This window comes from Oncorhynchus keta, unplaced genomic scaffold, assembly GCF_023373465.1.
Source record: "Oncorhynchus keta strain PuntledgeMale-10-30-2019 unplaced genomic scaffold, Oket_V2 Un_contig_8101_pilon_pilon, whole genome shotgun sequence".
Taxonomy (NCBI): Eukaryota; Metazoa; Chordata; class Actinopteri; order Salmoniformes; family Salmonidae; genus Oncorhynchus; species Oncorhynchus keta.
Genome location: NW_026289860.1, coordinates 35,531 through 58,270, shown reverse-complemented (window position 1 = coordinate 58,270; position 22,740 = coordinate 35,531). Strand labels below are relative to the sequence as shown.

Sequence of the window (22,740 nt, the reverse complement as noted above, 5' to 3'; positions counted from 1 at the left end):
AAATTCTTATTTTACAATGATAGCCAAATTCCCTAACCCAGAAGACGCTGGCCCAATTGTCCGCCACCTTATGGGACTCCCGATCACGGCCGGTTGTGATACAGCCTGGGATCGAATCAGGGTCTGTAGTGACGCCTCTAGCACTGAGATGCAATGCCTTAGACCGCTGTGCCACTCGGGAGCCCAAGGATCTGATGGGACCATAAAAGGCCACTTTAAAATGTGCAGTTTTGTCACAACACAATGCCACAGATGAGGCGTCAAGTTGAGGGAACGTGCAATTGGTATGCTGACTGCAGGAATGCCCACCAGAGCAGAGCTGTTAGTGGTCTCACAACCGCAGACCACGCCAGCCCAGGACCTCCACATCCAGCTTCTTCACCTGCGGGATCATTTGAGACCAGCTACCCAGACAGCTAATGAAATGGAGGAGTATTTCTGTCTGTAATAAAGCCCTTTTGAGAGGATAAACTCATTCTGATTGGCTGGTCATGGCTCGCCAGTGGGTGGTCCTAAGCCCTCCCAGACCCACCCATGGCTGCACCCCTGACCAGTCATGTGAAATCCATAGATTAGTGCCTAATGAATTTATTTCAATTGAATGATTTCCTTATATGAACTGTAACTCACAAAAATATTTGAATTTGTTGCATATTGAATTTATATTATTATTCAGTATTTATATTTTAACACTCCTGATGTCTACTGTCGACAGCTAACTCACTATTACATTCTACCAAATCATTTGACTGAAATCTGGACAGAGACACAATCATGCCTCAGTAAATCTTGGTGGCATGAGTCTGCTGGTGCATCTTCAGGTGATATGACTGTTTGAATCCTTTGCCACACTCTGAACACAGGTAGGGTTTCTCTCCTGTGTGGGTTCTCAGGTGTCTCTTTAGACGGTTGGCGCTGAGAAAGCTCTTGTCACAATGGGTGCAGGAGTAAGGCCGTACCCCTGTGTGGTAGCGCAGGTGAATGGTCAGGTAGCAGGACTGGGTGAACTGCTTCCCGCAGTGGGAGCACTGGAACGGCTTGTGGCCCGTGTGGAAGCGCTCATGCTTTAGAAGCTCCGCATGGGAGAAAAACCCTTTGCCACAATCGGAGCACAGGAACGGTCTCTCCCCCGAGTGGGTTAGCTCGTGCCTGGTCAGTGTGGCCTTGTACACAAAGGTCTTGTCGCACTGCGAGCAGCTGAACACGTTCTCCCTGGTGTGGCAGCGTTCGTGTTTCTTCATGTTCCTCTCCCTCTTGAAGCTCTTCCCACAGAATGAGCACATGAAGGCATTTCTTCGGGAGTGGATCTTCATGTGACTTACCAGCCCTCCCTTGTAGAGGAAACCCTTTCCACACTGCTTGCACTGGTGTGGCCTCTCTTTCAGGTGGGTGCGCTGGTGTGCGGTCAGAGCAGCCTTGTAGGCAAAGTTCTTGCCACAGCTGCAGACATGCAACCTCTCCTCTTGGTGTGTGAGCAGGTGCCTGTTAAGGTACGTACTACTGCTGAATCCCAAGTCACACCTTGGGCATTTGTAGAGAGCTCAGCCTCGGTGGCGTTCTCCGTGTGAGTCCGGAGGTGTCTGACCAGCGCAGACTTCCAGGAGAACCGACGGTCGCATTCGAACACCGATACACACCGTTCTCCATGTGTTCTTCTTGTGCTCTGTGTACGCTGACAAGGACTTGAAGTTCTGCCCACAGATCAGACAGTCATGCTTGCGCCCATCCTTGTGTGTCTGTCCGTGCCTCTCCAGTGACTGCTTGAAGGAAGCGGCGTCCGCACTGAGGGCACACGTATGGGCGCTCGCCGGTGTGGACGCGCCGATGGTATTTCAGTAAGGACTGAAACTTGTAGCTGCTGTTACAGTCTGGGCAATCATAGTGTCCCGCTTGGCCTGTTTGGTGCGGAGCAGACAGAGCATCTTCCTGCTCTTCCCCGAGTGGTTTGTCTCAATGTGCTGCTGGACGGACGCCTCGTCTGAGTTGACGAATGGACACCACCCTGAAGGACCAACAGAGTAGAAGTGAAAACCTGATGGAGTCAATAAGGGCAGGATACAAACAATTATTTAAGCAATGTATGTAGGTAACCACTCAACAGACCAAACAATTACACACTTATGCAAAACTAATAAGGTAATACATGCACCTGTATCTCCTTCCTTTGTTGAGACCACTGGTGAGCCATAGGAGTGTTCCTCACTGTTGAAGATAAACAGGTAGAGGGCAATTCCAAGGTAACAGAGTGACACAGACTCACATTTTCACTTGTCAAACAAACACCAATGATTTCAAAGTTAAACAAACCATACAACTATGCACAAGGACAACATTGAACAATTTCCACAGAGAATTTTACAAGGATACATTTACTTGAAAAACAGTAGTTTGGTAACAGAATGACAGTTTGTGCTGTCTGTTAATAAACTTTGTTTTTTGTTTGACATACATTTTAAAGTAAAAACATCAGAGTCTCAATATCACTCTGTTACCGTGGAATTGCCCGCCCTAGAGCATTAATGCCATGAGAAGACAGTTGAGTTACATCTTATTTTTCACTTAAAATACCAAACTTGTTATTTAACCTTAAAATGTCTGCATCGATCTACTTTACCTCTTAAAATGCAATGGTGTGAAACCCTGGGGGTTCATCAAGCTTCCATCTGTCCTCCTCTTTGGGGTGGCAACCTTTCCCTTGAGCTTCTGCAGGTTCACCATCTGCACCTTCAAGGTCGGTTTCGTTTTCCTACCACTGGTACGGACCTTGACAAGTGTTACAACCTTGTCCAGAAGTCCAGGCACCAACACTGCAGGCTCAGATGAAGTGGACTGACCAGCTCCTTCCTGTGGATTGTGACAGGATTTCCCTCCATCCTCCAACACCGGGTCTGTTTCAGGGGGTTCAATAGCCACCTCTCCTACAATCTCTTTAATCCCTATATCCTCTTTCTCAGACTTCAGGCTTTTTGTAAGTTCCTGCGTTTTGACCTCAGTGCCCTCTGTGTGAACCTTCAGGTGTCTCACCATGGCCGACGCCCAGTTGAACTTCCTGTGGCACTGTGAGCACTGGTAAGCGCCTTGCTCCATATGGCTCTTCTTGTGCTCTGTGCGGGCTGACAAGGACTGAAAGGTCTCCCCACAGATTAAACAGTCGTAAACGCGCCCATCCTTATGTGTCTGTTTGTGCCTGTCCAGAGACTGCCTGAAGGAGAAACACCGTCCGCACAGATGGCACACATACGGGCGCTCTCCTGTATGGATGACCTGATGGGCTATTAGTGCAGAGGCAAACTTGAAGCTCTTCTCACAGACTGAGCAGATGTGGGGCCCAGAGGATGTTTGGTGATGGGCGGATGCTGAGTCATTCTCAGCTTCTTCTAGATGCGAGTTGCTCTCCAAGTCCCCCTCTTCATGGTCCTCCATCACTTTCTCCTCTTCCTCCACATCTTCAGCGGGCATTTCTTTAGGCTCTTCTTCGTCCTCCATGGTCTGTGCTTCGTCATCGTTCCCATCCTCCACCTCCTCCTGACCCAAACCTAATTCAACCTCTTCATAATCGGTCAGAGTTACAATTTCCACCTCGAAGTCATCCACAAACTCCTCCAAGGGTTCTGACTGGTTGTCACAGGTGGTCTGCTCAGTGCTGATCATGGTTCTACTGTGTGGCGGGATGGAGAGAGAGGACAGGATGCAGTCGCCCATGGCGCAGGGGGTACTGTTCAAAGAGAGGATGCTACAATTAGTCAATCCATTTGGATGAATGCCATGTTCAGTTTTAAAACTGCACGGATACATTTGCTACGTGTCACCCACCATGTTGCTCCAAATGTCCAAGACGTTTATGGTGCTGGAGAAGACTCTTCAGATCTGCTGGATGAGATATAACATGGGCACAATCATCCAAGACTGAGGGGGCAGTACCGAGCCATGCCATTGTCTGGGGGACAGATAAAATAATAGATATGTATCTACTGAATATTCCACTTCACATGGTTCCTTGCACAGTTTAATTAATCTGGTACAGCACAATGATTATTAAACAGTAGGTGTGAATAGAAGGTATTCTTTCCCTCACCTGTGCGAGGTCAGGGGTCGGTAGCAGTTGAACCAATCTGGACAGGAACTCCCACAGTAGAGTTTGCAGCTCGATGTCATATTGTGGTCCATACTCCACTGGGAATATCTCCTGAGGACACAGATGAGGAAGAAAACCCCTCCACATGATTTAATATACAGGTAAATGCAATGCAAAACACTTTACTTCATTGACCTGTAAATCCAATGCAAGAGGACATGTGTTCTGTGAAGTCTCACTGTGAAAAAATGCTCTCTCTCATCAGGGTCTTTAAGCAGGGTCTGGACCAGCTCCAGAAAATGAGTCTCTGACGACTCCACCTCTGTGTCACTTACCTGTAGGATACATCAAATAAGGACACATTTGTCCAACATACAGTGTATCTATAGCAGTGCATTTCACTCCAGTCTACTCCTCCAGGAAGAAGGTATTCATTAACGATCAACTTACATCATTACTGAAGTGGGTAAGTGGTTGAATCATGTACAGCTGGGTTAAGATGACCTGAGGTTCTACAGGATGCTCACTGCGACACAACTCCAGAATGTGCTGCAATAACACATACCCCATGCACCGTTATTCATTAGTTATATAGTTATAGTACGTCAGACTGTTACCATGGTCACCCCATGGCTTTTCAGTCTGAAAAAGTCACCCTAAAAATATGCAGTAGTCTCCACAAGCCAGCATGTTGAATAAAATGACATTTACACTCAATTTACTGGTTGTCCGTGCTGTTGTCCTTTTGGCAGTAGAAAATAAAGATCATATTTCCACGGTTTGTATTTTTTCTATCTCCTGAAGCATTGCACATGATGCACAATATGCAAACAATAGCCGAACGTAACCAAACGTTGTCGACTGAAGCATGTCCCCTTCGCAATCAGCTGGAAGCGCATGTGATATACTACAAATGAAAAGTTGTCAACGTTTGGTCACGCTTGGCCAGTGTTTAGATATTGTGCACGTGTTTACGTCCCATGCATCAGTATTGAAAACGTCTACGGAGAACTGAAAGTCGGGCTAATAACACTTCCCTGTGGATATTTGGTCACCGATGACCTCCGACATAAGGATAAAAATCAGCAGACAACAGGTAAAGTTTGTCTAAATGAAGTTTATTCAACATTCTGACTTGTAAAAGGACTGTTCTGAAATGAGTGTGCCTACACGAAACTACATCTTCCACTCTCGGGTTCTACAAGGACTGTTTTGAAATGCGTGTGCCTACACGAAACTACATCTTCCACTCTCGGATTCTACAAGGGATCCGAATACATAAGGGCTCTATCTATGCCTCTACACTCACTCATTAGGGTTGTAACACTCACCCTTGCTCGCAATCCCAAAATAAGTTGGGCCCTGTGCCTATAGATCAGCAACTCAGGGACCATCTCTGTCACCAGGGAGACAAACTCTGCCAGCATTGCATAATTCATGGCATCTCGCTGTTGCACCACCTGCCATATGGACGCGGACATAAGCTGAATGGGTGGAACCAAGAGGCAGAGGGAGAGGAGAGGGAGACCTAAAACAGCATGGGAAAATGAATAATAAGGGTGCAATCAGAACGTCAAACGCATACACTGTATATATAAAAGTATGTGGACACCCCTTCAAATTAGTGGATTTGGGTATTTCAGCTAAACCAGTTGCTGACTGATGTATAAAATCTAGCACACAGCCATGCAATCTTCATAGACAAACATTTTCAGTAGAATAGCCTTACTGAAGAGCTCAGTGACTTTCAACGTGGCACCGTCATAGGATGGCAACATTCCAACAAGTCAGTTCGTCAAATTTCTGCCCTGCTAGAGCTGCCCCAGTCAACTGTAAGTGTTGTTATTGTGAAGTGGAAACTCTAGGAGCAACAACAGCTCAGCCGCAAAGTGGTAGGCCACACAAGCTCACAGAACGAGACCGTTGAGTGCTGAAGCGCATAGCTCATACCATTTGTCGGTCCTCGGTTGCAACACTCACTAGAGTTCTAAACTGCCTCTGGAAGCAATGTCAGCACAAGAGCTGTTTGTCGGGAGCTTCGTGAAATGGGTTTCTATGGCCGAGCAGCCACACACAAGCCTAAGATCACCATGCGCAATGCCAAGCTTCAGCTGGAGTGGTGTAACGCTTGCCGCCATTGGACTCTGGAGCATTCTCTGGGATGATGAATCACGCTTCACCATATGGTAGTCCAACAACGAATCTGTGTTTGGCGGAGTCCAGGAGAACACTACCTGTCTGAATGCATAGTGCCAACTATAAAGTTTGGTGGAGTCCAGGAGAACACTACCTGTCTGAATGCATAGTGCCAACTATAAAGTTTGGTGGAGTCCAGGAGAACACTACCTGTCTGAATGCATAGTGCCAACTATAAAGTTTGGTGGAGTCCAGGAGAACACTACCTGTCTGAATGCATAGTGCCAACTATAAAGTTTGGTGGAGTCCAGGAGAACACTACCTGTCCGAATGCATAGTGCCAACTATAAAGTTTGGTGGAGGAATAATGATCAGGGGTTGTTTTTCCATGCTAGAGCCCTTAGTTCCAGTGAAGGGACATCTTAACACTACAGCATACAATGTGACATTCTAGACCATTCTGTCCTTTCAACTTTGTGGGCAAAAGTTTGGGGAAGGACCTTTCCTGTTTCAGCATGACAATGCCCCCGTGCACATAGCGAGATCCATAGAGAAATGGTTTGTCGAGATCGGTCTGTAAAGAACTTGACTGGCCTGCACTGAGCCCTGACCTCAACGAACACCTCTGGGACGAATTGGAACGCGCCTAATCGCCCAACATCAGTGCCCAACCTCACTAATGCCCTTGTGGCCGAATGGAAGCCAGTCCCTGCAGCAATTTTCCAACATCTAGTGGAAAGCCTAAACAGGATATCTAGTGGAGGCTGTTGTTATAGCAGCAAAGGGAGGACCAACCCCATATTAATGCCCATGACTTTTAAATTGTCGACGAGTATGTTTGATGAGATGTTCGAGGAGCAGCTGTCCACAAACTTTGTCATGTGTTGTACCTTCATTGGCTTGGAAAAATAGTATTTCAAAAGAACATTGTAAACAACTTTAAAATCAATCTGCAACATAGCTAGTGTATTATCTGAAATGGTTAAATAACGTTTCACAAGTCTTGTGTAATTGAATGTAGCTTATGCATCTTAATTATGTGTACTGGGGCATATTCAGTGGAGCAAATGTTCATGATTGTTGTAGAAATACGCGAGTACTGCTCGTGTCCTGTGGACGTCATTTTTGACTGCAAACAGGCTGTGAACATGGTGTCTTGCCGAACATACCCCAAAATAACTCAAGTAGCAAATAGTATATGCTGCGGCTGGCATATTTGCATGGTCATTTATTAGATACAGCCTACCTGCATTGTCCGCTGCCGAAAATTCCGAGTCCATTTTGTCGCGTGGGCCAAATGCTGACTGTTGTTACAAACGTTAGATGGAGGATCCCGTTAGACACGGGATTTAATGCATCGGTTCCTTCCTGAACGCTACAGATTGTAGCAAATAATGTTGTGAACACTACGTTTGCTTTGTCTACGAATGTTTTACTAATTGTAAACCAGTTAATAACATGCTTGTAGCCACGAACGACAAGCAATCCGGAAGTGATCCTGGAATTACTGCGCGTCACAAAGGACCGGTCATCGGAAATGCATCGGATAGTTCACCTAGGAATGATTTAACCGGTATCCAACAGATCTTCTACACAAAGCTACCCAAAGCCTATTGTTTTCTCTACATGGGCCTAACCTGTTCCCCCGCCCAATTGATTTCATTTGAATTACTGGTATGTGTGTCAGAGAGACAGAGGGCTACAAAGTAGAACAAAACACATGTATTGTGCTGGGAACTGTAAAAGACAAGGAGACAAGTTGGCATCCACCTAAGGCTGGTTCATTACCGTAACAGAACATTTTACTAATCTTTGACATTCTTCAAAAGTTATTAATATATAATAATATAATAATAATAATTATTATTATAAAAGTTATTGACAAACATTTTAATTTACTAGCTCTTCTAATATACCAGCTACTGATTGACTAATTGGATGATCATAGCACTGATTTAGTTTTACAATAAAATAAGTCAAGGACATGATTGAGTTGCAACTCCCTTTGATCAGACAAAATAATAATTGACAGCTATATTTCAATGGCCATGAGCCAGACTGACACGATAACTTATTTTAGAGATCTAATGGTGTTGAAAGACCTTCCTTGACAGAGACATTGTAGAATATAATAGCTGTGAAGGTAAATTTACTTTAATTGTGTCTGCCATTTTTTCCAATTGTGCTGCTGCCCTTACTTCACGCTTGGTTGGAATTTTCTCCAAAGTCTGAGCTCTGGACTGCCTCTGACCCCGAGTGGTTCTCCATGTGTTTCTTCAGTTTGGACGAGGTGGGAAAGTTTTCATACACTGGTTACAGACAAATGTCTGCACCCCTGTATGAAAGCGTTTGTGTCGTGCCAAGTCTGACGAACTCTAAACTTCAGCTGACAATCAGGGCAGGGGTAAGGGCGTTCCCGGTGTGAATGCGGATGTGTAGTTGTACCTCTGCAGGGGTGAGAAATGTCTTCCCACAGTGGACGCAGGGAATGGTCTTTCCCCTGTGTGTATGAGATGGTGCCTGGTCAAAGCGTAGGGTTTGGTGAATCCTTTCCCACAGTAAGAACAAGGGTAAGGGCGCACGCCAGTGTGGGAGATGATATGTTCCTGTTGGGATTTTTGCTCTTAAACCTCTTGTCACACTGATTGCAAGCGTACGGTCTCTCATCAGTGTGGGAGCGGTGGTGCTTGGACAGCTCCCCTGGGACAGAAAGCTCTTCCCACACTGAGAGCAGAGGAAGGGTCTCTCCCGGTGTGCATTCTCTCATGTCTGCTCAGGATGGATATCAATGTGAACCTCTTGGGACAGTAGGAGCACTGGAAAGGCCTCTCGCCCGTGTGAACTATTTGGTGTTTCTTGAGCAGGAAGAGGAAGGAAAAGCATCTCCCACACTGGTTGCACTGGTGCGGTCGTTCGCCGCTGTGGGAGAACATGTGCCTCTTCACATCAGCTTTGCGCGTATAGCTCTTGTCGCAGTGCGGGCACTTGAACTGCCGCTTGACCAGGTGGGTCTGCCGGTGTTGGGAGCGAGCCAGCAGGGAGTGGAAGCTTTCGCCACACTGCTGGCAGATGTACTGAAGGCTGGTCCCGTGGCTCTTTCTGTGCTCCAGCAACTCAGAGGAGGAGGGGAAGCTCTTGCCACAGATGGAGCAGAGGTGGGGTAGGTCGCTCTCGCCCAGGTGGGAACTTCTGTGGTGGGCTGTCAGAGAGCGGAGGTTGGCAAAGGAGCTCCCGCACTGCTGGCAGGGGAAAGAGATGGATGTCCCACCATGTTTCTTCTCATGCTTGGTCAGGTCCCACGAATGCTGGAAGGTCCTGTCGCATTGAGAGCAGTGGAAAGGTCTCTCACCCGTGTGGGTGAGCTGGTGTCTCCTCACATCGGAGGAGCGAGTGAAGAGCCTACCGCACGTGGCACATGTGTGGGACTTATGGTAGCCTTTTGCTTTCGTGGGAATCCCAGCATTACCGGTTTGATTCTCAGAGTTTTCGGTTATTAAAGTTTTTGAAGAAAGGAGAGGTTTGATTGATGTGAATATCTGGCCAGTGTTGTCAGGACATGGTGAAACCGCTGCTCTGTTTTTCCAAGACACATTGGGCTTGTTGTACTCCTCTGTGTGAATGCTTTGCATGTGGAGGTGAAGGCTCTTTTCCTCCAGACTGTGGTAGGCACACATAGGGCAGGTAAAGGGTCACCTTGTCAGATCCACCTGGGAGACAGAAGTCAGACAAGGCATGTTTTATTTGCATGGCTTGGGAATTAAATAAAATGCTCATTGAAAAATATATTGAGACCACACAATGAAAGACATACATCTTCCAAACATTCATATTTTTTCCAAATGTTGGTCCCTCAGTTGTTGCTACTGTGAATATGTACAGTTGAAGTCAGAAGTTTACATACACCTTAGCCAAATACATTACAACTCAGGTTTCACAATTCCTGACATTTAATCCTAGTAAAAATTCCCTGTCTTAGGTCAGTTAGGATCACCACTTTATTTTAAGAATGTGAAATGTCAGAATAATAGTAGAGAATGACAGTCCCAGTGGGTCAGAAGTTTACATAAGGCATTGCCTTTAAAATGGTTTAACTTGGATCAAACATTTTGGGTAGCCAGCCTTCCACAAGCTTCCCACAATAAGTTGGGTGAATTTTGGACCATTCCTCCTGACAGAGCTGTGTAACTGAGTCAGGTTTGTAGGCCTCCTTGCTCACACAAGCTTTTTCAGTTCTGCCCACACATTTTCTATAGGATTGAGGTCAGGGCTTTGTGATGGCCACTCCAATACCTTGACTTTGTTGTCCTTAAGCCATTTTGCCACAACTTTGGAAGTATGCTTGGGGTCATTGTCCATTTAGAAGACCCATTTGCAACCAAGCTTTAACTTCCTGACTGATGTCTTGAGATGTTGCTTCAATATATCCACACAATTGTCCTACTTCATGATGCCATCTATTTTGTCAAGTGTACCAGTTCCTCCTGCAGCAAAGCACCCCCACAACATGATGCTGCCACCCCTGTGTTTCACGGTTGGGATGGTGTTCTTCAGCTTGCAGCCTCTCCCTTTTTCCTCCAAACATAACAATGGTCATTATGGCCAAACAGTTCTATTTTTGTGTCATCAGATCAGAGGACATTTCTCCAAAAAGTACGATCTTTGTCCCCATGTGTAGTTTCAAACCATACTTTTTTTATGGAGGTTTTGGAGCAGTTGCTTCTTCCTTGCTGAGCGGCCTTTCAGGTTATATCGTTATTGGACTTGTTTTACTGTGGATATAGATACTTTTGTACCCGTTTCCTCCAGCATCTTCACAAGGTCCTTTGCTGTTGTTCTGGGATTGATTTGCACTTTTCACACCAAAGTAAATTCATCTCTAGGAGACAGAACGCGTCTCCTTCCTGAGCGGTATGACGGCTGCGTGGTCTCATGGTGTTTATACTTGCGTACTATTGTTTGTACAGACGAACGTGGTACCTTCAGGCATTTGGAAATTTCTCCCAAGGATGAACCAGACTTGTGGAGGTCTAGAATTTTTGGCTGGGCTGATTTCTTTGGATTTTCCCATGATGTCAAGCAAAGAGACACTGCGTTTGAAGGTAGGCCTTGAAATACATCCACAGGTACACCTCCAATTGACTCAAATGATGTCAATTAGCCTATCAGAAGCTTCAAAAGCTGTGACGTTTTCTGGAATTTTCCAAGCTGTTTAAAGGCACAGTCAACTTAGTGTATGTAAACTTCTGACCCACTGGAATTGTGATACACTGAATTATAAGTGAAATAATCTGTCTGTAAACAATTGTTGGCAAAATTACTTGTGTCATGCACATAGTAGATGTCCTAACCGGCTTGCCAAAGCTATAGTTTGCTAACAGGACATTTGTGGAGTGGTTGAAAAATGAGTTTTAATGACTCCAACCTAAATGTGTGTAAACTTCTGACTTCACTGTATATAACCATCTCCCTGATGACTGTCAGAATAGTCACTATCGGAATAGTTGGAGAGATCATTATTACCGGCTTCTCTTCCCTGGGTGAGTTGACATAAACCATGCTTGAGGCCTCACCGTTGTTCCTGTGATTAAAAACGAAAACAAAAATATCACTAATTTGATGACAAAATGGCAGATTCCTTTTTAAATGACAGTACTCCTATTCTCTAATCATCACTCATACTTGTTCTCAGTGTTCTTTTTCCTCCTCCAAGTTCTTGGCGTCTTCGACTGCAGCCGTGTAGACCGCCTCACATTTGACGTCACAGGTTGTTGGGTTTGAAAGTTGACCACTTGGGACGTGTCCTTCCCTTCCTGGTTCACACATACAATCACAGTCTCTGATTGGCCGTCCTGATCTGCCACCACCTCATCTTGGACATCTTTTTGACTGCTTCAGTCTCTGTCCCAGTTCCAATGTCTTCACTGATATTAACAGCTTCATCTGCTTGCTCCACCGGAACACTCACTGTGTCCATCTCTTCCTCGGCTGCACTCATCTCCTCCCCACGTAGCCATATTCTTCAACGACTGTCATCTCCAGATTCATATCCTCAGCTTTAAGTTCAACCACCTCCTCCCGCAGTGGAGAGGCGTTTGACGGTACGTATTCCTCGTTCATCGTCTCTACAATCTCTTCTTCCACCTCTGTTCCAACCTCCACTTCAGTGTAAACTGTTACTACTACCGCATCAGTGTCCTCTAAAGACATGTGGCCCAGCACGTCTGCCGAGTTATGTGACGACTCTGACCGGATGACAAAAGTGGTCGGCTCAGTGGTGACCACCATTTTAGGGGTGGACAGAGAGGAGAGGATGCTGTCGCCCATGGAGGAGGAGAGAGCAGCTGAACAAGAGAAGACAAGAACTGTGTCGTAAAAAGACCTGTGAGTTTTAAACAGTACTGTGCTACAAAATGTTGCATCATGATTTGGTAATCATTACAGGAGACTTACAAGGTTCTTTTAAATGTCCAAAACTCTTATGGTGCTGGAGAATGAGGTTCAGATTCTCTGGGGTAGACTGCATACACTCCTCCAGGACTGAAGGGGCAGAGCTGAGCCATGTCGCGGTCTGAAAGGGAATGTGTTTTAGAAATGCATTTTATATTCAATCACCGTAGCCTAAAGAATTGTGTTTGTCTTCCCAAAATGTACTATTCCCAACCTGTGCTAGATTTATGCAACATCCAATATCAGAAAGTCTAAATTGCCAGAAGCTATGCATGCCACAATGCTCAATACCTGCTTGAGATCTGGTACTGGAAACAGTTGTTCCAGTCTGGAGAGGAACTCCCATGTTAACGTCTGCACCGCTGTGTCATAATGTCGGCCATATTGTTCGGGAACACCTCCTGTTGGGGGAACATTATTTAAATGGAGGCAAGGCGATGGATTGTAACTTTTCCCGGGCGTGACACTCCCATTGTTTTCAGTAAAACCTTGGCGTAAGCAGCGCGGTCCTGCAAGAGGCTCACAGCGCCGAGTGTAAAATTACCTGAAAGAAGCACTCCCTCTCGATTGGGTCCTTCAGCAGTGATTGGACAAGCACCACAAAATTTGATTCAGATGCTTCCACCTCTGCGTCTCTGTACTGCAAGACAGTAAACAGATACAATCATCTCATCACATCACATAGTGGCTGTGTGCACTCAAATCCACTTGGAAAACAACCAAGTTCTGTTCTAAGAGGCAGCGCCTCTTCAACCTCAGGAGGCTGACGAAATTTGGCTTGTCACCAAAAGCACTCACAAACTTCTACAGATGCACAATCGAGAGCATCCTGGCGGGCTGTATCACCGCCTGGTACGGCAACTGCTCCGCCCACAACCGTAAGGCTCTCCAGAGGGTAGTGAGGTCTGCACAACGCATCACCGGGGGCAAACTACCTGCCCTCCAGGACACCTACACCACCCGATGTTACAGGAAGGCCATAAAGATCATCAAGGACAACAACCACCCGAGCCACTGCCTGTTCACCCCGCTATCATCCAGAAGACGAGGTCTGTACAGGTGCATCAAAGCTGGGACCGAGAGACTGAAAAACAGCTTCTATCTCAAGGCCATCAGACTGTTAAACAGCCACCACTAACATTTCTGTGGTTGCTGCCAACACACTGACTAAACCTCAGCCACTTTAATAATGGGAATTGATGGGAAATTATGTAAAATATATCACTAGCCACTTTAAACAATGCTACCTAATATAATGTTTACATACCCTACATTATTCATCTCATATGTATACGTATATACTGTACTCTATATCATCTACTGCATCCTTATGTAATACATGTATCACTAGCCACTTTAACTATGCCACTTTGTTTACATACTCATCTCATATGTATATACTGTACTCGATACCATCTACTGCTTCTTGCCTATGCCGCTCTGTACCATCACTCATTCATATATCTTTATGTACATATTCTTTATCCCCTTACACTTGTGTGTATTGGACAGTAGTTTTGGAATTGTTAGTTAGATTACTTGTTGGTTATTACTGCATTGTCGGAACTAGAAGCACAAGCATTTCGCTACACTCGCATTAACATCTGCTAACCATATATATGTGAGAAATAAAATTTGATTTGATAATAGGACTATAGCCCACTTACTCCTGTGCATCCTGGAGTAACAGTGGGCATGCTGTCCAGGTAAGGTTGGATGGTTTGAGGGTCGGCAGGGCCTCGGCACAGCTCCAGAACCAACTGAATCACACAGTAGAAACAAGTATTAACTGTGGTACAAACCTGTAGCTGGAGAAACCATGTCATTGTCATCTCTCAATCAACTCAGGTGGGGAGTACCCATTCATAGGATTCATAGGATTGCAGACAGGTACATAATGTATAGAACAGACCCAATTCTCTACTCATCATCATAGGAAATTCTCTCTCTTCTGTTCAATATATTTCATTTGCGCTTTTCAGGGCTCTCCAGCCAACTGAATAACCCTATGCCCCCTGACTCGTCTCTCACCCGTGCTCTCAGACCTAGAATGAGCTGAGCTCTATGTCTGTGGCTCAGCAGCTCTGGAATGGCCTCTGTCACCAGAGTCACAAACTCCTCCAACTTCTCATAGTGCCTCACATCTCTTTGCTGAGCCACCTGCCACATGGCAGCAGACAGGAGCCGCAAGGGTGGAACCAGGAGGTGCAGAGAAGAAAGACTGAGAACTGGATCTGAAATGTTGGTGTACAAATGGACAAACATTCAATCAGAAGTCAGAACACTGTTCAAAATATATACAGTAGTAATATATCATTATGTCTGTCAGCTAATGATGCGGACAATAATTTATAATCTCGTCGTTACAGGATGGGGCTCCATAGAATAGAAGCATCAGTCATTAGCCTTTGTCAGGATTAATTTGCATTAAGCAATAACTTTACCATTCACATTGTCTTTACTTTAAATTGATAGCTAGTTAGATAGGATTACAAGCACACTTGGCTTAACAATGCAGTCATAACAACCGATTTTAGCCGGGGATCAACTGATAGCTAACTATGCCACTTTTTACATGGGGCTTTTGATATTAGTTCTGCAGATATTAGCTAGCATGGTAACGTTATCTAGAAGTTATTTTATTACACACCATTGACGTCTTTAGATAGTCCACATGCATCCATGGCTATAAATATACGTATGTAAAAGCGCAGAATAATTTGAGAACAAAATTATTTGACTGCTCCCCAACGAGCGAAGTAACATCGATCTACTTCCCCAAAACTTCCGGTACCCAAGACTGGACTCAATTTTCGTTCCGCCTGTACCTTTTCCAAAATAGAAGTCATAGAAAAGAACAAGCTCTCCAAGCTGCCGGCCTACATTACAACTAACATGGCTCTGTTAGATTTGAGTTGATTTCCCTTTGAAAAATATTGTAGCCTACTGCAAGACAAAAAAAGCTACGTTACTTTTATTACCTTTATTACCTAATGAATACTCCGTTAAAGATACAGAAGTTTTGCCTCTGGGGGTGCTGATGAGCCAAAATGTGTCCATTAGAGAAAAGGAAATACTGTAAATACTGTCTATTGACCCGAGATAGCAGATTGATTCATATTATGTATATCAGCCATGAAGACAACACTCGAGCCTACATATTTTCCCTAATTTTTGAACATAAGAGTAGAGGCCTGCACTCGCCTCTCAACAACCAGCCTGTGTACCGGTAGCAACTGTCCTCTTCATTCTGCAAAGGAAGGTGTGCAATACTTCTCTCTTTTTAATGTCAAAACAAAGTAGGTCATCTAAATAAAAGAATATGCCCTTTGATGTATGATTCCTGGCAGCAAAAAGCACATCTCAAATATACAATCAAGCTGTGACAGAATTAACAATTCACAGTATGAGGCTCAACTCTTGTTGTTACAGGCCTCTAATACAAATGGCCTGTCTTACTTTACATTCCAAAAAACAACATATGAATAGCAATGACACAGCAATATCGTCAACAAACAGCCTCAACTGCTGCATGAGTTCGCTCGTGTGTACGCAGAAGATGCAGTCTGTTGTAAGCCTTCCCACATTCAGTACACACGTATGGCTTCTCTCCCGTGTGGCTGAGCATGTGTCTCTTCAGTGGAGTGGTGCTGTTATAGCGATTTCCACACAAGCTGCAGGAGTAGGGCTTCTCTCCTGTGTGTATACGCTTATGTACTGTAAGATAGCAGGACTGGGTAAAACTTTTCCCACACTGCTCACATTTGAATGGTCGTTCTCCAGTGTGGTAGCGCTGATGTTTCACCACCTCGGAGTAAGTTAAAAAACTTTTACCGCACTGAGAGCACATATGTGGCCTCTCCCCTGTATGCATGCGATTATGCCTGGTCAGATCAGTGGACTTGGAAAATCTCTTCCCACACTGTGAGCAGGGGAAAGGACGCTCCCCTGTATGAGTCTGTAAGTGTTTCTTTAAAAACCGATTGGCCTTGAAAGTCTTTCCACACTCCAGACAAGGGAAGGGTCTCTCCTCTGAGTGACACTGAAGGTGTTTTGACAATTCACCAGAGGACAGAAATCTTTTTCCACAGTCAGGGCAAAGAAATGGTCTCTCTCCTGTGTGAATTCTCTCATGTCTAGTCAAGATCTGTAGTTGTGTGAATCTCTTTGGACAATGAGAGCACTGGTAAGGCCGCTCACCTGTATGAGTTCTCTGGTGTTTGATCAAGTTCGATAGCCTTGGGAAATTTTTAGGACAATGGGAACACAGAAATGAACCCTCTTCCTTATGAGCATTCAAATAGTGTTGCCTAAGACAAACTAGCTGCGTGAAGTTCATGTTGCATATTGAACACTGGAATGGTCGCGCGCCATTGTGCATTTGCATGTGTTTTGTGAGGGCATCCGAGTTTTGACATTTCTTCAAACACTGGTTGCACTGCAGCGGGTCACCACCGGAATGAATCAGCTGGTGTCGCTTCATTTGGGATATCTGACTGAAAGACATGTCACATTCTGGACATTTGTGTTCACCCTCTTCGCTGGGACACTGCTCACTCTCAAGGCCTGCTGGGAGGTTTAACTTGATCCCACAGTCAGAGACTGGCGACTCTGCTAAATGAGCCACACTGCAGTGTGTCTTTAGATCTTCCTCCCGATCGAAGCCCTCTCCACACGCGCAGCACTGGAACGGCCTTGACCCTAGGCCCTTTCGCTGGTGTCTTTTCAAGTCGAAGGAGTACTGGAAAGTCTTCCTACATTGGGTGCACCTATAAGGCCGCTCCCCAGTGTGGGATCTCTGGTGTCTCCTCATATCTGTCGCTCGAGAGAAGGTCTTTCCACACACAGAGCATGTTTTGGAGTGTGATGTATGCTTGCCAGACTTCCCCAGTGTGTGGGGAATGTCTGAGAGACATGGGTTCAGAGCGGTGCTGCTGGAAGACCCTGTAGGGGTTTCTGTTTCATTTTCAGCAAGCATCCTTCTGTACTCCTCTGGGTGAAGCGCTTTAAGGTGTTGCCGGAGGTTCACCTCGTCAGCATGGTTAAAAGAGGACTGAGAGCAGGCGAAGACAAGAGAGGAGCCTCCACCGTCCCACCTGCAGGGGAACAGAGAAAGGAGCATACTGTATATTTAGAAAGTTATCAAAAATTATAATCCAACTTATTCTAAACCAGGCATCTGGATCATATTCAACATTGCCAAATCTATTCAATTAAAATGATGAAACATTCAGAGAATTCTAACGACATCCAAGTGTACCTATAGTACCATAGAACCCTTGTGTTGATATAACATTGCAAACCTTTATTTCCATTCATTGTGGAGCTGTCAGAAGTGGCGCTGAGGTCTTCAGAGTCTTCCCTAAAGATTTTAGCGATAAAGCACAAACATTTTTAAAACGTGTCCAATGACACTGCACTTGATTGATTTTATTTGACAGTTTAACAAAGCCATAGAAAGTACAAACATGTTTAAAACGTGACAGGGATAACACAATGAAGTCAATGACACATTTCCATTGTGATCCTTTTAAAGTAAATGGTGAAATTGCTTTAAAACCTTAAGTCCCCTCCCACCCCTCATTCTTACCTTGGGTCTGGAGACAGGTATAAAGGGACACCGCAGGTCCCATTAGCCTCCTCCAATGCCTTGAGCTGCCCTCCATTGGGACCTCTTGATCCCACGGTCTTCATCTGGAGTCTTGTGTTTCTTCTCAATGGTTGAGAGTTGGAGGACATTTGGAGAGGCAGGACACTGACGTCCAGTCTCTGGAACCCTAATGTGGGTTTTTGGTGCAGACAGGATGGGACCAGTTCTGGCTGGTTCATTACTTCTTGTGGCGTACATTGGGAACTTCCTTGATCCGTGACAGTTTGGGGGACATAACCAGCTTCATTTCTCTCCTGCTCATCCTTCTCAAGCCCCTCCTCTGTGAAATCATTTTCTTCATGTGGGTTCTCATAGTGGTTGGACGGTCTGTCAATTGTATTCTCTGCACATATAGGCCCAACTAACTCCGGATGTTCAACATGCTCCTCCTCCTGATAAATCATTTCCACCTCTCTATTCATTGACTCCAGATCCACACACACATCCCCCACCTCTGCGCAGAAAACGGCTTCCTCTATGTTCATGGCACTGGTTTTCTCTGAAACAAGCTCAGCGTCTCCGTTCGGATGCCCCACTTCCTCACAAATAACCTCCACTTCTCCCTCTTGACGTTCTTCCTCGCTTGCATTGGCTACCATCTCCCGCTCTTCCCCATTCAAGTCAGCCTGACTGTCTCTTTGGTTCTGTGACTCAGTCTTCTCTATACTAAACTCCCTTTCCTCTCTGGTGTATGTACAGGTCCCCAGCTCCACTTCTGCATATTCAGTCACTACTACAGACTCTGTTTCCATCTCTTCACCATATAAGGCTGGGTCCATACAACCATCCATCAACTCTGATTGGATCTCTGTTTCTGTCTTTCTAGTGGCCACCACCACTACCGGAGTGAGAGACAGAGAGGAGAAGATGCAGTCGCCAGCAGAGGAGGAAGAAGTTGCTGATTGAGAGGTGAAAGGAGACAATTAACAGTGAGATGTTATTTATTTTAATAAACTGCTGGGATATGAATAAAGGGGGAATGTTACAATCCTAAAAGCATTTCCTTGAATCATTCAAATGTAACAATTTGCATACCTCCTTTACTAATTCTGGATTTTTTTTTTTTTAAAGTGGTTTACCATTGGTGTCCAAATATCCTAGTTCTCTATGATGTTGCAGTAGAGTCTTCAACTGCAGAGGCTGAGATAGAGAGTTGACACACTCTTCCAAGATAGAGGGTCCAGCATTGAGCCAAGACACTGTCTACGAGATGGGGGAGCACACATTAATATAATATGCAATCAAAATCGGTCCAGTTGTTCTTAAATAAAATATTCTAAATGCCCATTATCTTAAATAAAATGCTCCAAGATGTCTCATCATGTCTAATACATATACTGAGTAACCAATTCAACGTTTTGTGAAGAGTGCTGCAGTGCTCCACATGAGATGTCTTAGCATGTTAATTCATCGTGGGCATTATGACATGAAAGAAAGATGCAGACATTCTTTATGCAAACATTCAAACAAGACAACTTTATTCACGCTTGATAACGGAGGTCTGAGGAGTGGTCTAATGATGAGGTTCTGCCCGAGTACCTGTTTGAGGTCTGGTACTGGAAGGAGCTGCTCCAGCCTGGAGAGAAACTCCCACATTAATCCTTGCAGGGCAGAGTCATACTTGGGTCCATAGTCTACAGGAAACACTTCCTAATGGGAGAGATTAAAAAGACAGGGGGTGGTCAATTATTTGGCTGGCTACTTTTCACATAGAATTTTTCTTTCAAAGATTAAATGTAGCCTAAGAACATGAAGCGGTAGGTTGATTATCACAAACAAAACATAAAACATAAAATGTAGCCTAGATACTACTGGTTTCATCTGTTTTGTTATACCAATGTTGACAGACCATACAAATGTTCAAACTTTGGTGTTTAAAAAAACATATACTGACCTGGAAGAAATGTTCCCTCTCAACTGGGTCTTGGATAAGAGTTTGTACCAGTGCAAGGAAATTTGATTTAGAGGCTTCCGCTTCTGCACAACAAAACTGGGGAAATAACCTCTTGAATAAATGTACTGTAATTCTGACAAGATCGAGTGAGAACATCATTACAGAGGATTGAGGAATATCTTAAGACTCACGTCTGGATCCCCCGGATGTGATCTTGCAGCGTGGATCCTGTCCAGATGGCTCTGAAGCCCTGCTGTCTGCTCCGTGCGGCACAACTCCAAAACCAACTGGCGGAAAAAACACAGATTAATCCTACAAGAACACTGTTGGGTGAACAACTTGGCCTAAACTTTCTCTTCAAATATTCCATTACCTGTTGTTTCATGAATAAAATAGAATTCCTTGCAACTCATTACTAAATTAACCATGTTCTTTTCAAGTCACAGGACAAATCCGGATATATAGATTTTGTGGTTTTCATTCCTGGTCCTTTTGGACAGTGAAAAATGTGTGCGTGTGGGCGCTACGAAAGAGTCAAATAATCATCACCTCGCTCTCTCACCTTTGCTCGTAAGCCCAACATGAGCTGGGTTCTCTGTCTGAAACTGAGCAGCTCTGGAACCGTCTCTGTAATAAATGTCACAAACTCTTCCAGCTTCCCGTATCCCATTATATCCCCTCGTTGGGCCACTTGCCACATCGCTGCAGAAAACAGCCGCAGCGGTGGGATGAACAGGCGCAGGGCAGGTAGAGGAAAAGATAACCCTATGAATGAACATATCGCAGGCAGTAAGCAGCTGCACTGACTGGGCTAAACAAGAGCACACATTGCTAGGCTATGACTAGAAGAGGAAAATATTGATACTACTTGCTATAGCTAACTACGCATTGTATTTTAAATAGATTATGTCTGAATGCAGATCGCATAAAAGCGATCACAAATGGAAATATGCATTGATTCCATAGTTACACCATAAGTAGCTAGCTACAGGGCGACAATTGGAAAGTTGGCTTGCAGCTGGAACCCCTGCCTGCTCTGCTTCTGTCTGGTGGAAGCTTCCAATCAGTTCCCTGCGACAACTATAAACTTACCCGTATTCACCACCGGCTCCGTTAAATTCCTATAATCCATTATTATCAGTCACAGGGACGTCCTAAACTAAACCCAAGCAATCATTGATTCATTTGGCTGAAAAATCTGTTTACCTGGAAGTTATTATTTTTTTCTCATTTTGCAGGAAGTCGCTTAAAAAAACATTAGTTCCGGTTTATATTCGCCTTCAGAATAAAAGTTACGATCATGGGAAACGCTATATCACAGATTGAACAATGAGACCGGTACTGGACGTATAAATATGAAGCATCCGCTGGAAAGTTTCCACTCGGAAGCCCACTGACGGGCAGTGGGAGAAGATGGAACGAGATGGATATTGGCCTACATTCTGAACATTTTCTCATTAATGAAACATTTGATCTCAATACAGTTTTCTGTTCCCAAAACTAAAATATGTTATGAATAGAGTGGTCTAAGTTTTGTCAACGTTTTTCTAAGCGCGTTATTTAGGTGTGAAAAGTCGAATTGAGTTATTGCACACGTGCATTTCAGAGTAGGCGTTCCCTAACGGATATATGCAGATGTTTTCTAGAACGGGCCAATAGGATCTCGCTCTCTCGTGCTTGGCTCTGCCCACCTCCTTGCTTGTTCTTCCTACGAAAATTAATCTGTTCCATTGGAAACTACAGGCTGTGGTCTATCTTGGTTTAGTTATACAAATCTCTGGCTATATCGTCTCTAGTAATCAGTGAATCATCTCACAGATGCTAATATAATGCAATAAACTCCTCTGATGTTGCCAAAAAGTGAATTTAATTCAAATGACAAAATCATATACAGCACGTTTCATACAATATTAAAATAAAGGTTAATAAAAAATGTAACCATAAAAATAAAGAGTGCATTCTTAATGAAAAGTTCAGCTATCACAGAAAAAACAATACTTGAAGTATTGGACTGAATATACCCACTATGATAAGTAGCTTAAAGGGAAAAAAAAATGTTTTGCTTGTCAGGAATCAAGATGTTTAGATATGTAACTTTTAAAGTGCATTCGGAAAGTATTCAGAGCCCTTGACTTTTTCCACAGTTTATGTTACAACCTACACAATACCGAAGGTTACGTATGTAACCACGATTATGTGAGCTATTTGGATCACTCCAATATATTGGTATCACTCCGCTGCGGAGGGATACATCCGAGGAGAGGATTAACAGATTTACTCCCGTGTACACCCGTGTCACGGCTGGGGTCCGCTCTTATATAATATATATATATATATATATATATTAGAACCCATGGCTGCGACATGCATTCTCTACATAATTTTTGAGGTGACTCTAGCACCGTAGAGGATTGGAGTGATCCAAATAGCTCACATAACCGTGGTTACATACATAACTTTCGTTATATTTTACTATATTGGATCACTCCAATATATTGGTATACCTGACCAGCCTACGGCGAAATCCCAGTGCGGGAC

General features: G+C 44.5%; 5 protein-coding genes across 6 annotated transcripts; all 5 read right to left on the bottom strand.

Moving 5' to 3' along the window:
- Positions 1 to 779: 779 nt before the first annotated feature.
- LOC118373998 (gastrula zinc finger protein XlCGF49.1-like) lies at positions 780 to 1,647 on the bottom strand. The gene is made up of 2 exons (XM_052512217.1): positions 1,586 to 1,647; positions 780 to 1,503 (listed from the first exon to the last, which is right to left on the bottom strand). Exons 1-2 carry the CDS (start codon positions 1,645 to 1,647, stop codon positions 780 to 782), a joined length of 786 nt encoding a protein of 261 aa, XP_052368177.1.
- Positions 1,648 to 1,768: 121 nt separating this feature from the next.
- Positions 1,769 to 3,707, bottom strand: LOC127926717 (zinc finger protein 436-like). Of its 2 annotated transcripts, none has more exons than XM_052512219.1 (3): positions 2,615 to 3,707; positions 2,150 to 2,202; positions 1,769 to 2,032 (listed from the first exon to the last, which is right to left on the bottom strand). In XM_052512219.1, exons 1-3 carry the CDS (start codon positions 3,700 to 3,702, stop codon positions 1,833 to 1,835), a joined length of 1,341 nt encoding a protein of 446 aa, XP_052368179.1. In that variant the 5' UTR covers positions 3,703 to 3,707; the 3' UTR covers positions 1,769 to 1,832. The 2 variants fall into 2 exon arrangements, with proteins under 2 accessions (XP_052368179.1, XP_052368180.1); XM_052512220.1 differs by having other exon boundaries at positions 1,770 to 2,002.
- A 98-nt stretch (positions 3,708 to 3,805) lies between these two features.
- LOC127926714 (TERF1-interacting nuclear factor 2-like) lies at positions 3,806 to 8,035 on the bottom strand. Its single transcript, XM_052512216.1, has 6 exons — positions 7,458 to 8,035; positions 5,407 to 5,603; positions 4,526 to 4,624; positions 4,315 to 4,410; positions 4,076 to 4,186; positions 3,806 to 3,937 (listed from the first exon to the last, which is right to left on the bottom strand). Exons 1-6 carry the CDS (start codon positions 7,489 to 7,491, stop codon positions 3,806 to 3,808), a joined length of 669 nt encoding a protein of 222 aa, XP_052368176.1. The 5' UTR covers positions 7,492 to 8,035.
- Positions 8,036 to 8,877: 842 nt separating this feature from the next.
- LOC127926713 (zinc finger protein 436-like) lies at positions 8,878 to 12,185 on the bottom strand. Its single transcript, XM_052512215.1, has 2 exons — positions 12,043 to 12,185; positions 8,878 to 9,610 (listed from the first exon to the last, which is right to left on the bottom strand). Exons 1-2 carry the CDS (start codon positions 12,183 to 12,185, stop codon positions 8,878 to 8,880), a joined length of 876 nt encoding a protein of 291 aa, XP_052368175.1.
- Positions 12,186 to 17,683: 5,498 nt separating this feature from the next.
- LOC127926722 (uncharacterized) lies at positions 17,684 to 21,399 on the bottom strand. The gene is made up of 9 exons (XM_052512221.1): positions 21,295 to 21,399; positions 20,765 to 20,904; positions 20,394 to 20,489; positions 20,203 to 20,298; positions 19,848 to 19,958; positions 19,388 to 19,511; positions 18,249 to 19,206; positions 17,962 to 18,020; positions 17,684 to 17,754 (listed from the first exon to the last, which is right to left on the bottom strand). Exons 1-9 carry the CDS (start codon positions 21,332 to 21,334, stop codon positions 17,684 to 17,686), a joined length of 1,695 nt encoding a protein of 564 aa, XP_052368181.1. The 5' UTR covers positions 21,335 to 21,399.
- Positions 21,400 to 22,740: the final 1,341 nt, after the last annotated feature.